Genomic DNA, 15,732 nt, shown 5'->3' with positions numbered 1-15,732 from the left:
TGTCTACGTTATGGAGATGTGGGACACCTGTGCTGAATGTCTAATGATTAGCATTTTCCAGTGCCTGTATTGGTGGCTGAATTACCAATTTTCAAAGTTAAGTTCTGTGGTTTTACCCGAAGTGATGACGGGGGTTTTGGGGGTAAAAACGAGTTTTACCAAGTTTTACCCAGAAACACGGGGTAATTGAAGATGCTAAGAGTTGGGACGCGAGAAAGGGACAGCAATGCCCAAGGTCTTCTCAAAAGACTATTTATTTATCTATTTATCGATTAATCATGAGGGCGGTGAGGCAGTACAGAGTGGAGTAGGTAATGGATTTTTTACAAAGTTAATAATAATAATACTTTCTCTCGAACGGTGCCCATAAACAACCGTGAGGTTTACGGGATGGTGCACCAAGATGTTTATGCAAGCAGCATACAAAATACAGTAATCCCTCGCTATATCAAAGTCATCAAATCAAATCATCAGTAATCAAAGTCGTCGGGACCAGAAAAAAAATTTGTTATAAGCGGTACGTCGATAAATGCGGAACGGTTAAAAATGCTGCCAGTGGTGCTCAAACTGCGCGCAAACAACAGTATCCCAAAAGACACGTACCTTGGGAAGTTATCAGCATGGTAGCACTTTTATTTCATTACAAAAATAGAGGTGAGCTGCGTCTGTCTGCGTCTGTCTGTCTTGTTGGGCGCCAGGAGGGCCTGCTCCAGTCTGTGCATGCACTGCAGGAGGCCGTCGTCACCACCGCCGCACTCAATTTTATTGCGGATCAAACGGAGCATGTCCCATGTCTCAGCCGTCATTGGTACTTCCCGGGGCTCATCATCCAAACTGTCGTCACTTTCGCATCAGTGTCCTATCACAGTGTCCACAATATCCTCATCCGTAGTAGGACATATGGCGGGGACATCCGCATCTTCAAGTGGAAATGAAGAGAAGTCATCGTCCGCCTTCTGTCCGACGAGCTCATGCACTCACCTGTAGAGATTGTTGCAGTCCTCTATGTCTGGGACGTGCTCTTGTTCATCGTGCACACGACCCCTGGAAAATCTGGTGTGCGCGAAGCAATTTGCGATCTTGGCTGCTGCTAGCTCCTTCCACAAAAGGCACAGTAGCCCTTCCAACTTCTCTAATTAGCGCGACATTTTGCTCGAGTTGTAATACACTTTCGTAGGAGCTTCGGTGGAGCCATTGGGAAACGTGGGAACTGCGCAGAGAGCAAGACTCCGATCTAGCGAAGTGGAACGCACGTGCTACCCCTTCCGTGCAGAAAAGAGGAGAGGGTGTGAAACTTTCGCCTCTTTTCTACAACAAGGGAAAGAACGGTTGCGGAGAACGCTGCCCAGCGTCTCCACTGCTCCGTGAGTCCAGGACTGAGTTCGTGCAGGAGCTGTGGGCATACGGGCCAGCTCGCATTTCGTAAAATGCAGAATCGGGTGATACCCTAGTATGCTTCGAATGATCCGGTCAAAACTACGTGTGTTTTATACGGGACATGGGGGAACTTCGAATAAAGCGATAATTCAAATAAAGCGACTTCGTTGTAACGAGGGATTACTGTATTTTCAAATAAGGTCCACATGAACAAAATTGCACTTATTGAACAAATTGCGCAGATACGTATTGGTAGAAAAAAAAAGAAGAAGAAGAAGGTTAAGGGTCTCTTAGGGAGCAAAAAGTGACAGCAGAAGTGTACAACATGTAGAATGAAAACTGGTTATATTGAGAAATAATCGCGTAAAGACTTCGTGAATTGCTCGACGTCGGTAATGGAGGTGATTGTACCGTGAAGGCGGTTCCACTCCAACAATGTACAAGGAAGAAATGAATCGTGAAATTATCTCGTTGTGCATGAAGGAATGCCAACTTTCTGGGCGTGATCGGTACGAGCTGATAATTAACTAACATTGAGACCTTGTATGTTGCTTGCCCTATTGCTACGTCCCTAATTTCAGGATTTTCAATATGCATCGGTACAGCTCACTCACTCACTCGCTACTTTACCATCCTTTCATTATTTTGCTCACTTAACTTTCACTGCACCTTTTTTTTTTTTTTTTTTTCAAGCCTCCGCTTTACTTCTATAGCTATTACTTTCATGTTTACTGCGGTAACATAACTGTTTGTTTCACATTCGCTTATGCCACATGTCAACTTGCATCAGTCCTGTCTGTGACAGTTTACATTCCTAATCAGAGACTTCAGTTGCAGTCTGATAACTCTCTGTCAGTTGAATTGAGCACAAAGTGCCCTCTGCCAGCTTTGCTGCCCCTGTGTTGTTTTGTCCACCTCACCTGATTTTTGGAGCCATATTTTGGAAAACAAATACGCAAGCTCTGTCACTACTACATGAAGTCATCCATCAGGTTAATATGCCCCAACACTAGGTTACCCAACTGCAAAAAATCAATTGAATTTTTCAATATAATAACCTTTGAGGATGTCCTCAATGTCAACATAGCCAGGTGTGGTATACGGCCTCTTCGTAGCTTTGTAGCATTGCGAAGGCAATTGTTTTGAAGGCAGAACTGCTGTCTTGACAGTGTCTCTCTTGACAGTTTCAGCATACACCTTCATTCGACCTCTGTATACTAGAGGCTTACAATGACACCAAAGGCGCTCCCTACAGCAGTGCTTGCCCTCGAGAGCCTTGAGTCAATATAAAATGTTCATGTTGACTTCCTCACACTAATTTAACCATTCCTGCCACTAAATACTGTCCGGTGTCCAGCTGGAATCCTGCTGCCCTACTGTTGTATGCAATTAGCATGAATGCACGATTATTCACTATCTGCATCATGGAGGTACGTTGACTAGCTATGCACAGTATGTAGTGTTTTCACATGCCAGCTCTATTCAAATTTAAATATTATAAGCATGCACACACTACCTTCTAACCTCAGTCTAAACACAGAGCTTCACCATATACCACGCTTCTATGTCCCAAATAACAACATTCTCCTCCTTGATTTGACGAAGAAAGGGCAGCCATTTTTGTGGCAGTTGTGAACTACATAATTCCGCACAAAAATGGGGTGCGCCTCTCCTCCCCGTTTGCATCAAATCAGGAAAGAACGATGTCACTCGGGAAGGTGGTTGACTAAGAACATGCTATGCGGTGAAGTTCCTTTTTAAGGGTGGTTAGCACGCTGGCCATGTCGAGACTGGAAGGTACCCGGGTTCGAATCCCAGTGCCGGCTGTGCTGTGTGGGTTTTTTCCTGGGTTTTCCTCAGACGCTTTCAGATATATGTCGGCACAGTTTCCTTAGAAGTCGGCCCAGGACGCACATTCGCCAGGGCGTCAGTCGTGACGTTGCCCACCTCTGTGAGACCGACAACAGCGAGTCCTTTTTAAGGGTGTAGTTATACAGGGTGTTTTTTCTTAGCCTTTGCAGAATTTTTATCAAAAAGAACTACGAGAGCAGCATGGATGTCGTTTTTGCAGGTGAGTTCCATGGCCAGGCAGACATCCTCTCGAAGAAAGTATGGAACTGCAAGATTAATTATCAAAAATTTTATAATTAACTCTTTTAATTAGGGAATTTTGGGCAAGAGCGACATAGCAGATTGAGAAACTATCATCATTGAAAGAGATGCCATGCCTTAAAAAAATCCTGAAACACGCACGTGCGTTAAAATATCCATCCCCGAATTTTGATATGCAGATGAGCTGAAACCGCGGCGACTGGGAAGGCAGGAGGTCACGTGATTTAGAGCGATGGAGATGATTGTAGTAGGTGCCGACCAGCTGGGGCCAGATAAGTCTCGGTCGGGGAGGGCAATATGTGTTCCTGAGGTGGCCTTTTCCCATTTCAGATCATTTGCGTACCAAAATTTAGTGATGGATGGATAGTTCACGGCACACACTCTTTTCTTGATTTTTAAAAGATAGAATGGATTTCAACGAGGATTGCCTCCCATTCTGCCATCTCACTTTTGCCCGAGATTCCCTAATTAAATAATTAATAAATTTTACGTATTTAGTCATCTCGTAGTTACGTACTTTCTTCGAGAGGGTGTCTGCCTGGCCGTACAACTCAACTGCAAAAACGACATCTCTGCTGCTCTCGTAGCTCGTTAATAAAAATTCTGTAAAGGCTTAAGAAAGTACCCTGTATATCCTCCTTCCTAGACTGAGCTACCTGGTTTGGAACGGACATTGTATGTATGCCTTGATCCCAAAATCTGCTAAGATAGCGTAGGGAAGGGCTGTGTCACTCATGTTCCCCGAAGGGAACCTAGCTGATGGGATGTGGAGCCTGTTACTTTCACTGGCATCCATGAGGCGGGAATGATTCCAAACTGCACTCTCTGAAGGTCTGGCACTCCTCCTGACATCAGTGTGTGCAAATTCAAGGTCAGCTCCCACAAGTGCCAAAAGCATAATGCTGAAGCTGTCTTTATAGTTTCTGTACATAGCCCCAGGCCTATGTGGAGGCAGGATTTGAAGGTGTTCTCTATCCAGGCCAATACAGTTTGGTAATCTTCGGATGCCATCACAACCTGCTTCCACTCACCCTGAGCTGTTGATGTCCTCAGGTATAGTGAATGGGAAAAAACAGCGCGAAAAACTGGAGAGACAGAGAAGACACGTACACACGGGGAGCGCTGTTTTTTCCCATTCGTGATGTACCAACTTGAGCACACTATTGCCTTAACTCAGGTATAGTGGCTTTAGAACGATGCATTACGCCCAGCGCACCTGCAGCACTATACCGGCTACAGTGTTCTGCTCCCTATGGAACTGTACACTAAGGGAGTGGAACTGTACTACTGTACTACGCTGTGGACTAGGTTGTGCACTATGTTGTGCACCACGCTGTGTACGACAGAACTGTACTACTGTACAACGGAACTCTCAGAACTGTACACCTAGGGAGTGGAACAGTTCGTTTGGGGCAAATGAATGGTGTTGTGCACCAGCACTCAAGGACAGCATGGCAGGTAGTCTGACATGTGATCAAATGTCGTCATATTCTCATCAGAATGTACAGCTGGTGAATGTGAGAATGGTGCTGGAGTGTTCCATTAATTTTTTTTGCTGGAGTTCCTCCACCCACTTGAAATAGAAATAAGCTATAAATGAACACAAATTAATGTAATTGTTCCAAATCTAGTTCACTTCAGCAATTCACCAATATCCTGCGCAACATTTTGGCCTAATCCGTGTAACACAATCACTGTTTTCAGTTCTTTTTCCTTATATTTTTTTAATGGGGAAATAAAGTGTGCATCTAGCATTTCAGAAGAACAGCGGGATGCCAAGAGGCTGTGTTGAATGGGCAGTGCTTAGCGTTCTCCAACGCCTGCTTTGGTGATTGATTTTGCAGTTACCAGCAATGCTGCTGAATGAATAAAGTAATTCTCTCGTGAGTGGTTCCTCCGAGGTTGTGCCGTAGACTGGGAGGTGGTGCGTTCGAATCCCCCCACCAGCTACGCTGGCCGAGGTTCTCCCTGGGTTTTCCGGCACGCTTTTCAGACAGATGTCAGTACAGACACCCCCCCCTCCCGAAGCAAGCCCAGGATGCAAACTAGTACCCCCTGTCCCCCACTCCTTCTGTCCACATGAAATTTAAAGAAAAGGTGAAGTTTGGCAGGTTTGTTTTCAGAAATTTTCATGTTTTGCCCAGAATGACGGCAATGCAAATCGAGGGGATGTAAAAATGGGTTCTACTGGATTTAACTCTAAAACACAAGGTCCAAGGCCCCAGCGAGTCCTGCCTTGCCCCTACATGAAGTTCTTCAGGTTGAGTTTGAATATTTTCCCTTCAAATGAGCAATCAGGGTTTATTCGCCTTATATTGATTTCAAGGAGTATTCAGATGGCTCCTCAAGCATCTCATTTTTAAGCCTTCACATCTTGAATGCTAAGGCCTCCCCATGATTTCACTGCCGTACACTGTTACTAAAACAAAAACAAAAAAATTAAGGATGCTTAATGTATGAATGCGATGGATTTGCGTTAGTATTCAGCCGACCCACCCACTACTACTATCTGTCCCCGTCCACCTCTGCCTACCCCAATCTATCACTAACTGCACAGCCACAACAGCGGTGCAAGCCATTCTTCCATACCGGCGGCATATTTTGAAACAGAGCTTTCGCTCTTCCTCCATCTCATTCACTTGTTTTGAGCTTCAAGCAGAAGCGTCTGCTGCCTGACATTGCTTGGCTTCGGCAGCTCGTCACCTTCGCGCTGAATCAGTCTTGTTTTGGCACCTACTTGCTCCGCCACTCATATTTGGTTCTGACTCTATGCGTACATTGGCTTCTGCTCTGTGACCTACTTTCCCTTCCTCTCAACTCAGCACTGCCAGCGCCAACTAGATAGAGGAAGCCTGCTTGCTCGTCCATGTGACGTAATAACTACTAGTCAGCCAATCAGGATCGTATTTTTAACGGCGGCAGCCAATCGCGAACGTGCTTTCACCGGTCGTGGCCATGAAGACGAACCACCGTCGTGTGCGAGTAGTGATTGAACGTTCCCGCGTACTAAATGGGGAAACTAAATGGGGAAATAAAGCGCAAAATGGTCCCAATCTTTTTCAAAACTGATTCTCTCGAAAGCATGTTGCACTTTTTGTCTAACGATTCGGGTCTGCAGGTTCCAAGTAAGCTGCAGTTATCTGTGGGTTCTTAATTTGCAGTACGGCGAATTGCGGTAGCACACGGATTCTGACTATATATGTCCACATAGCGAAGGAGGGAGAGGAGGCAATAAGCAGCCCTTCTGTATCTAGATGGCGTTGCCACAGCCCTCCTCCTCCTTTCATGTGGCGTTCCCCCTTCCTTCCTACCACATTTTGACCACGGATCGACGCTGACATTTTTCCTTCGAACGCTGCTGCTAATGCTGACGCATTAAAAGAAACATAGCTTTGACTGTAGAGAATGGTCCTCGCGCTAGTGCATTTAAATGTATGTTGTTTCAAAGATGCGTTGCTGGTGCTCAAAATGAAAAGGGTACACTTTCTTTCCCTCAGGTGCAAGAATAAGAAGAATTACATCGAAGGGTTCCCTCTGCATGACCTGTGAAACTTCAGATGCCAGTCCTTATGTTTTGCCAAGAAACGGTGAAGATGGTGATGGTGGTGAGTAATGTAATTACCCTGTGGCAACACTGAGCTCAAAACAACAACATTTCAAATGCGTGAAGCGTTGCAATTTCGCGGCTTAATCGAACTCATCGGCTCATTGGTACGAGATGTAATGCGGCAGGAAGCGCAAAATTTGAGACGACAAACAGACAAAAAAGGGCATGACACAAGTGCTTAGTTCCAACACATCTAATTGACGAACACTGTACTCAAGTTGCAGTGTGCAGTAACCTCAGATGTGTACACTGGACTGCATCCTCAGATAAGCCAGTTCTCCATCTGGCAAAGTTATTAGGTGACACACACATGACTTACGTTGTGGCAGTGTGCTATTGAAATTTATGTGTGCTGTGAAGTACCACATAAGGCAAAAATGAATGGAAAATGCTATTTAGAAATCGGTTACGTTGGTGACATGGTTGTCGTGGCAACGAAGTATGGCGAACAAAATAGCACACACACTGCAAGATTTGGGTTTGAGCAAACTTCATGCAGTTACATAACAGTATCGATACTGTTATGTTCTATGGTCACTACTTTTTGCCTTCTTTATTGCGTGCCACAACCGTGTATTACCAAAAGTGGATACACGGAAGTCAAGTATGGGCCAGAAAAGGTGCTTAATACTAACGCATTTCTCTCACATGTACCGCTAAATCACCACTGAATTGTTTGTCCAGCACTGTACATTTTGATAGCGCACGTAGTAAAGTCGTATTTATTGTATACGCATCAACATTTGCAGTTTCCCGGCACCCAGTAGGAAAATATGCGAAATACACGTGCCAGTTCAAGCTCGCTGTGGTCCAGCATGCAGAAGGAAATGGGAACCGTGATGCTGCCCGACGTTTCTCTGTCCACGAGTCCCAAGTGCGCTACTGGAGGAAGCAGAAGGATAGCCTGGAATCGACGGAGATGACACGGATGGCATTTCGAGGACCAAAGGCTGGCAAGTTTTCCGAAGTTGAAAGCGCTCTTGTCAACTACGTACGGGAGCGGCAACAAAAAGGCTTGGTTGTTTCGTGCGCGATTATGCAAACGTTCGCTTTGAAAACTGCTCATGCTCTGGGAATCGGGGCCAGTGACTTCAAGGCCAGCAACGGTTGGACCGTTCGCTTCATGCGTCGACACGGACTTGCACTTCGGAAACAGGTCAACAAATGTTAGTGGATCCTGCAGGACCTCGAAGACACGGTATAGTAGGACGTCTTTATAGTAAACTGGCCAGGACTTGTGTATGTCAGGAGTTTCACTATATCGGGTGTAGCTTTAAAAGAGTCATAAATGAAGCGGGACGAGTCATTCGGAGGTTTATTGCGCTGCTACGTACAAATAGGAACTCTGCAGTGTTAAAAAAATACCCTATTCTTCACCGAAACAAGGTGTCGATTGCAAAATGGCAAATTTGTTGCTGATTCGCTCACGCGCTAGTTCGTTCTTGTCCACCAGTTGCGGCAACATCATCTTCCAAAACAAAACCGACACCTTGCGTTTTCTGCCACAGTCCGCTATGTCCCATACTTCACTTCACACCCACCTACACATACAAAGAAAACACACGTCGTGACACCAAATCGAGAAGTGGGAAATGCGTGCAAAATCAGGCAGAAACTAGGAAGCTACCTTGCTTATGCCACTACCTGCTATGCATTTCCGTCTAACATTCAGGGGATGGACCGGGATGAACACCATTGTCTGTTCCCTTTCCGGCTGTTCGCAGTGTTGAAAAAAAAAAAAAAGAAAAGCGGCAAGCGATATCCCCAGCGTCATCGACATGACAAGATGGAAGGATCCGAAGTACGGAGACCCACATTCTGAGTGTGCGGCGTTTTCTTATTTGGCGGGTTCAGGTTTTGTACTTCTGTAACATAATTCCTTTTATAATCATCTAATTCTAACTGTAACCCAATTACTTCTTGAACTAAAGAAACGAGGGAAAGGGTGCAGGCTAGCTGGTATAGAACCACGAAGAAGACCGAGAGACACGGACACAGAAAGGACGACAGAACTGAGAACCTACGTGCGTCGTCTTCTGTGTCCGTGTCTCTCAGTCTTCTTCGTGGACTTCTTCAACACATTTTTTGCAGGCCTCATCGTGATGTGTGGAATTCCAAAAAAAGAATAGTGTCAAAGCTTACACATTTCTTACAGGAAGTTGTGTAAGTTAACTAAAAAACCTTGTTCATAGTACTCTATATTCCATCGTTATCTCGATCTATCATTGGGAATTGTAGGGGCTCTGCATCTCTACTCTGGAAAGCATAGGTATTTACTAAGAGTTGTTCAACAAAAGTGCATAATTCTGCATGAGCGTAAGTGCTTCAAAATTGTTGAACGGCTGCGAAGCCGTAAAGTACACCACTAGGCAGACAGACGGGGCTATATCAGCCATTGGGAATTAGGAAGAGGACGTTACACTTCTCTTTTCCACAATTTATGGGCATCAAACTGCACCAACTGGTATTTACATCTTCCAACGTGTGATTTAGCTAACACGCTCTTTTTTATTCTTTTTGGAATTACTTTACATTACTAACCCTGTACTTTATCTTTGGTAACCCTGGTATGGCACTGTTTCACAGAGTCTGACAGATCATAAGTCGGAGAGCTTCAATCTGCCAGAAGAGGCTGGAGCATATGCCCTACATCACTTTCATACGCAGAGGTCAGGCGGGGTGTCGGAGATTTTGTGTAGTAATGTTGTGAGGCAAATTTTTACAGGATTTTCATTTATCACTCACATGAAAAACAAATATTCTTACGATATCCCTGGGAATGCCTAGCCTCCCCCAATGTTCCGGGGGTATTCGAGCCCCCACACAGTCAGCACCTATGTGATAGACCGTGCTTGCCAACTGCATCAAACCACGTGAAAGAGATTTCAGGAGTTGTGTTCTTACGCTGCAGATTCAAGATATTATTGCCTGTGGCTTGTGCCTGTGTGTGTGTAGTGTCTGTGACCTGTAATGCCACGCTTGTGATGTTGTCCTGCTGCTTTAGGCAATGAGCTTGCTGCAGGGAATCCAGGGTTGCATTCCTTTGCTCTTCTCGGACGTTCTGCCTCGCATTATGTATAATTAAGTTTTTTCTGCTATTTTACTACTACTACTGCTATTTTTAGTAGTAAAACAGTACAATGTATGACTGCAGCGACTAGTCATACAGCGCTTCTCACTAGTCACTGGAGCACTACTAAGCGTGATGACGCAATGACACTGAAAGGAATCGACAGGTTGGCTTTGTATCTGCTAGACATGATTGGTTCTTGTCTTATGGACCTGCCTTGTATTAAAGGACCATTTTATATCCCTGGTGAGGGCAATAACTATTAATATATGCAACATCTTAAATATTGTAATATCTATGTCAAACTCCACCTTTGGAAATGTTAATGTGCCATCAGACAGAATATTACTTAGATTGCGGGGAATCGATGCTGCATTTTTGCTTTGCTTCTTTTGCTTGCTGGCTGCTTTGAAAGGCTGCTGCAGATCTGCATTGTTCTTGAGCATTGTTGAAGTGCTTTCTTTGATCTGCCGTTTCACTTTTTGTTTCAGGGATAGCACTTACTGGCATGTTTCCCAATGTGAAAGAACCTGAAAACAACACTTCATACCAGCCTTCAAGTCATGATCTTTGAAGTTCATAGTTAGTTTTGGTGATACCACCAATATGTGGTGTTCCCCAGTCATAACACCATGCCCAGTGATACACATGGGCTTGTGGGAGAAAGCACCGTGTACGACAGCTTTACCCGCCTTCCAAAAGTTGGATTCCTCTACAAAAGCTCTAGTCACAAGATAAGGAATTCAGAAGCTGCTAGGGAGAAAGCGAATTGTGATCCAGGTTCACCAGGAACTCTGCTGCGCACATTCTCATTGACCAGTGCCCGCAGAATTTATTTACATCCAACACGCGGTTTGCGTTGTTTTCTCATCAGCCATTCTTCCTCAGACATACGGGTTTCACACAAGAGACAACTTGACAAGTGTGATGTGTATGGAGCACCGTAGCATTTGTTTCCGAGTACCTTCCAAACTGTGACGTGACAGTGTTTAGCTGTGAGCAGTGCACAAATTTGAAATCTGGACTTCTGCATACTGTCTTGTGCTGTGTTCTTACTTAGGCCATAATCGAGCATCGCTCAGGCTGGGAATAGCCATACAAGTGTGCATTCTATCTCACTGCGTTATCTGCAGCTACAAAGTGTACGTGGAGACAAGCTTGAGACAAGCTTGAGACTGGCACCACATGCTTTGGTCCCTGTACTGCAGAATTCAGTTGCCTCCGTCCCATGAAGTGTTGAGTATAGATGCACATTTATAACTTGGCAGAGAAGCCTTTCAAACGCGAGGTCCGGCCCAATGCACACTCCCGTCCTCGCATGCCTCAAGGGTTACAATCAAACATGCATAAGTGAGAAGCTTTGAAGAATTGTTTATCATGGTTTCTATACTAGACCACATATGCAGATGCGCTGACATGAAAAGTTCTCCAAATGCAGACTTAGTCCCGTGGCATTTGCTCAGACTAGTCATCCGAAAGTTCCCATGTGAGGATGCGCAGTTGCCATTAAGGCGTGAACATAGTTTAAATTGGAAAGCTTGGAAGAGCTTGTCCATATGACTGACCAGCTTAGAGATTTCTGCCTCCCAGGTTTGTGCCAGGGTTTTCTGAACACATCAAGTTTTGTGTTCAATGGACCTTTTCCAGAGCGGAAAAGCGCCTCTAGCGGGAGGAGTCGGAAACACGGTTGGTGGCTCGCGCGTCGCGCGAGCCACCAACAAACGCCGTGTGATTGGAGACATCTGATTGAACTCCGTTTGGTCGAAAGCCGGTTGTTCGACACCCTTTGTTCTAAATACTTTTTTTTCGAAGGGAGTTCAGTGTGTTGTTCACACCTATTTTTCTGTAACTTTTGACGGTACTCTCTGAGCATACGGAGCAGGCAACCAGTGTCATCTGCTTTCTTTCTTTTTTCTTTGCTTTTTCCGTTGAAGAGGGGAGACCACGGGTTATTTGTATATCTTTGTCTTTCACGAACAGCACAGTTGAATAGAACAGTGTGGAACAATCCGGCATACCAGTAGGACACATCTTGAAGAAAATAGCCTCATGTTGAGCACAGCCAATAATCCGTGCTTCCTCTGGGCGCCCTTCTCATTGCTGGCGGCATATTTAAAGGGAACGATCTGGAATGGGATAGCCATATATGCGCGAAAGCCACTTAAAGTCTGTGGATGCTCAGAGGGAAATTTCGCCATGGTTCAACGAAAGATATTGAATTGTCAGGCAAATAAAACCTTCGTTCAACCTTGTTTAGAGTATGCACCTGCACTGTGGGTCCCTACACATGCAGGCTATCAAAAAAGAAGAAAAGAAAAGACAGTACAAGGATCTGCTCCCCAGCTTATATTGTCTAGGTTACGAAGGACTTCTTCACTAACATGTATGTTGGAAGAGGAAATTTAGATTCACTTGAACATATGTGCAAAGTAAATAGACCAAAACCATTATTTCTCCTATACAATGGTCAGTTAAATTCAAACATTAATAATACGTTGCTAAAATTTGTCCACATTCGACGCGAATAAATCATCGAAAAATGTCATAATTATTTTATTTATTTATAAAATATTTATTATCTGACATCAATTATTATTTGACAAAGTGTTGGGGATTATGGGGGAAAATCATATATGGCATGTTTAGTCACTATGTATCAGAGCAGAAAAACCTATCAAGTGGTCGAACGGGCTAGGGTGAACAACCAGGCTTTTGGACTGCTTTTTGGACGTGAAAAAGTGGGTTAGCATGAGGAATGTGTTTATGGGCAAGTTTATGGCGGATGTTCCTCCAGATAACGGCAAAGAAATGTGGAACAAGGTCCATGAGGGCCTAGTATACTTTTACAAGGCAGCAGTCGTACCAGACACATTAAACATCTCTAGGGTTTCTGTACACAGAATGGGTAGGGTGTGTGCCCTTTCAGCGGTACAAGAATGGCGCTTATGTGATTGACGAACAAAAACAACCCATGAAGCTGCAGATAAGAAGGCTAAAATAAGGCAGCAAGAGCTACATGCACTTGTGCAACCAACAGCAGCGCATCGTTTGGTTGCATTTTTCGCACGGAATACGCAAACCAAAAGCGCCCCGGCCGTGCTATTCTGACCACCAAAGATGATGGCGGCCGCGGGGCGCTGCTCGCGCATGCGTCGCACGTCCAACTGGAAAAGGTCCATTGTTGCATCTTTGTTTACATACATAGTGCAGAACACAACCATTAAGGGGCCTTTAGTTTTCTGCGAAATGTCTACTTTTGTGTCAGTGAATTAGACTGTGTGCTAGAATGCTTGCAGATGAGTGCCAACAACAAAAGTTGACGGCATCAATGGGAATTCTGAAAGAGGTTTTTAAATGGGGTGAGCTTAACAGGCCCCTTCTTCATATCCAGATCTCTCAGAGTGGGCACAGCCAAGAACTCCCGTCTATGTACATTTTTCAGTGAAAACCCACAAGGGTCCTTTCAGGCTGTTGTTTTGGGAGAGGGGCACGTGGCATGGCCGATCTAACTTCTCTTTTTGTTTTCCTGTCTAAACAAGCCTCCCGTCCACGACCCCTTTCTGAATGACAACTTCTTTACAGGTCGTGGACACGACCATCTCTATAATACACGATCATAACACTCGCGCGTTTGCCTATGGGACTTCCGTCCGCGGCTCAAGGAGAGGAAGTGCTGTATTTATGCGCAGAGCGCCCACCACGGGCGGCACTTGTCGTACCCAGAAGAGCGCCTGTTGTAGCTCAGCTGTGTGCAATATGAGTGGTCCCTGCGGTTAATTCTTCGTGCGTACATGTTTGTGTATTGTCGCAGGTACTCTGTGCATGTAGAGCTAAGAGTTGTGAAACTAAATACTCAGAAATGGGCTACGTTCTGAAGCGTAAGGTGGCATGTAAAACTGCGAAACTTGCGCGCTATATGCCGTACATCATACACTTGGCAGCAACATCTTGTGTGTCGGGCCAGTTATCATGCGTTTATGATTGTCAGACGCGAGCACGTTCAGAGTTTACGTTTCGCGTGTGAGGCATTCTATGTTAATACAGAAGGCAGTTACAAATACAGAAGGCAGTTACAGAGGATGGATGAATGCGACCGTAAGAAGAAAGTGTTCCTGGCAAGGAAATGGCTGACACCAGTTACGATGTCCAAATAATTTGTTGTATAAGCAAGCACTTCAGTTTTGAATGAGCAGTTGCTTGTTTTGTTTTCCTACTTATTGGTCCCTTTTTATTTTACTCCATCGTCATCTTCTTCTTACCTTTTTTTTTCCCGGTCTGCCATTACAATGCTCTGCTAACCTTTATTATGCTGTTCGGATAGAAGTCACTCTGAGAACTTTTCTTGATGGTGGCTTTTCTGCGACGCTACCTTGTGGTGCCTTTTTTTTTTTAGTTCCTTTTGTACTCCTGGGAGATGCAAGGCCACGTAAACTTTGTGATCGCTAAAAGTAGGTACCATAGCCACGGTGGCACATCTGAGAATTTTGCGCTTTGGGCCGACGCTAAAGTCTTCGGCCTTGAAATGACGAGAACACGCTGTCGAGTAGCCTGTTGGAGGTAGGGTCGGGCAGTATTTAAGTACATTGTAATTAAAGTATTATTTAAAATATAAATACCACACGTATCTATGTTTTGTATTTAGATATAGAGTAGAAAAACGTAATAATTATGTTTAAATATCATTTTGGGGTATTTATTCTTGTAAATACTTTATAAATACTCCAAAATATACAGGGTGTTTGCTCTAACGTGTCCAGAAATTATATTTAAAGCGGGCGATAAGAGAAAAGCAAGTGGTACTTTTCTGCTACTTGAGTAAGAAATAGGTACTGCTTCACCAGTAGCACATGTTCCTTAGTCAAGTAGCTGAAAAGTAGCGCTCGTATAAAATTTCTGGACACGTTAGAGCAAACACCCTGTATACTGCTAAAATAAAAATATGCCAATAATAAATAAAATGTAGCGCTAAAAATATATACTGACTCGTGTCTTAAAGCAGCATGGAAATGATGGGTATAAAATATGACTGGAGAAGTAGAAATTACGGTTCTGAGCCCTGTGATACATATTCGTACAAAAAGTTTGAGCGTAGCGCGCAATCCTGGAGCGCGAGGGAGCTTTGAATCTCGCGGCAGAAATGCCCTCTCACTCGGTTGCCAGCCGCTGACGTCATGTGGCCGCGCAGTCTTTTTCTTTCTTTTTTGCGATTTCTCGCGGCGCCGGCAAGCCGACCGAGCAGGAAGCGTTGTTGTTCATCGGACGTCGTGAAAAGGACACGTGATGAACTGAACACTCTTTAGGCGACACGTCTGCTCTTCTTGACGAAACGTTTTATGGAGTTGGAGCCTAAGCTCCGCCAGCTTCGATTTCGCCACACGGATGTACCCGGGGCTGGTAAGTGGTGCTGCTAAGTGTGAACGAACATTCTGATTGAAATATAGTGCTTCTTCTTGGTTACAAATGCATGTCATGAAGACGCGGCGCAGTGACCAGTGTTTTCACTCTAAGTCGTCGACCATCATGACTTCTCCGTGTTGTGGTCAACACTATGGGCTCTGAACCGCAT

General features: G+C 44.7%; 1 protein-coding gene and 1 long non-coding RNA gene across 9 annotated transcripts in view; one reads left to right on the top strand and one right to left on the bottom strand.

Moving 5' to 3' along the window:
- LOC135378564 (uncharacterized) overlaps positions 1–7,934 on the top strand; it is a 61,006-nt gene extending 53,072 nt beyond the window's left edge. For all 8 annotated transcript variants that reach the window (XM_064611610.1, XM_064611614.1, XM_064611609.1 and 5 more), the window contains 2 exons: positions 6,987–7,094; positions 7,846–7,934. In XM_064611610.1, the coding sequence (XP_064467680.1) occupies positions 6,987–7,038 (52 nt within the window). In that variant the 3' untranslated portion in view covers positions 7,039–7,094; positions 7,846–7,934. The remainder of the gene's footprint in view (positions 1–6,986; positions 7,095–7,845) is intronic.
- The window catches only part of LOC135378566 (uncharacterized), a 59,801-nt gene that overhangs the window by 18,548 nt on the left and 25,521 nt on the right, over positions 1–15,732 (bottom strand). The window lies entirely within an intron of this gene.

Source organism: Ornithodoros turicata, chromosome 1, assembly GCF_037126465.1.
Source record: "Ornithodoros turicata isolate Travis chromosome 1, ASM3712646v1, whole genome shotgun sequence".
Taxonomy (NCBI): domain Eukaryota; kingdom Metazoa; phylum Arthropoda; class Arachnida; order Ixodida; family Argasidae; genus Ornithodoros; species Ornithodoros turicata.
The sequence above is the reverse complement of the archived record's forward strand: the minus strand, read 5'-3'. Positions and strand labels throughout refer to the sequence as shown.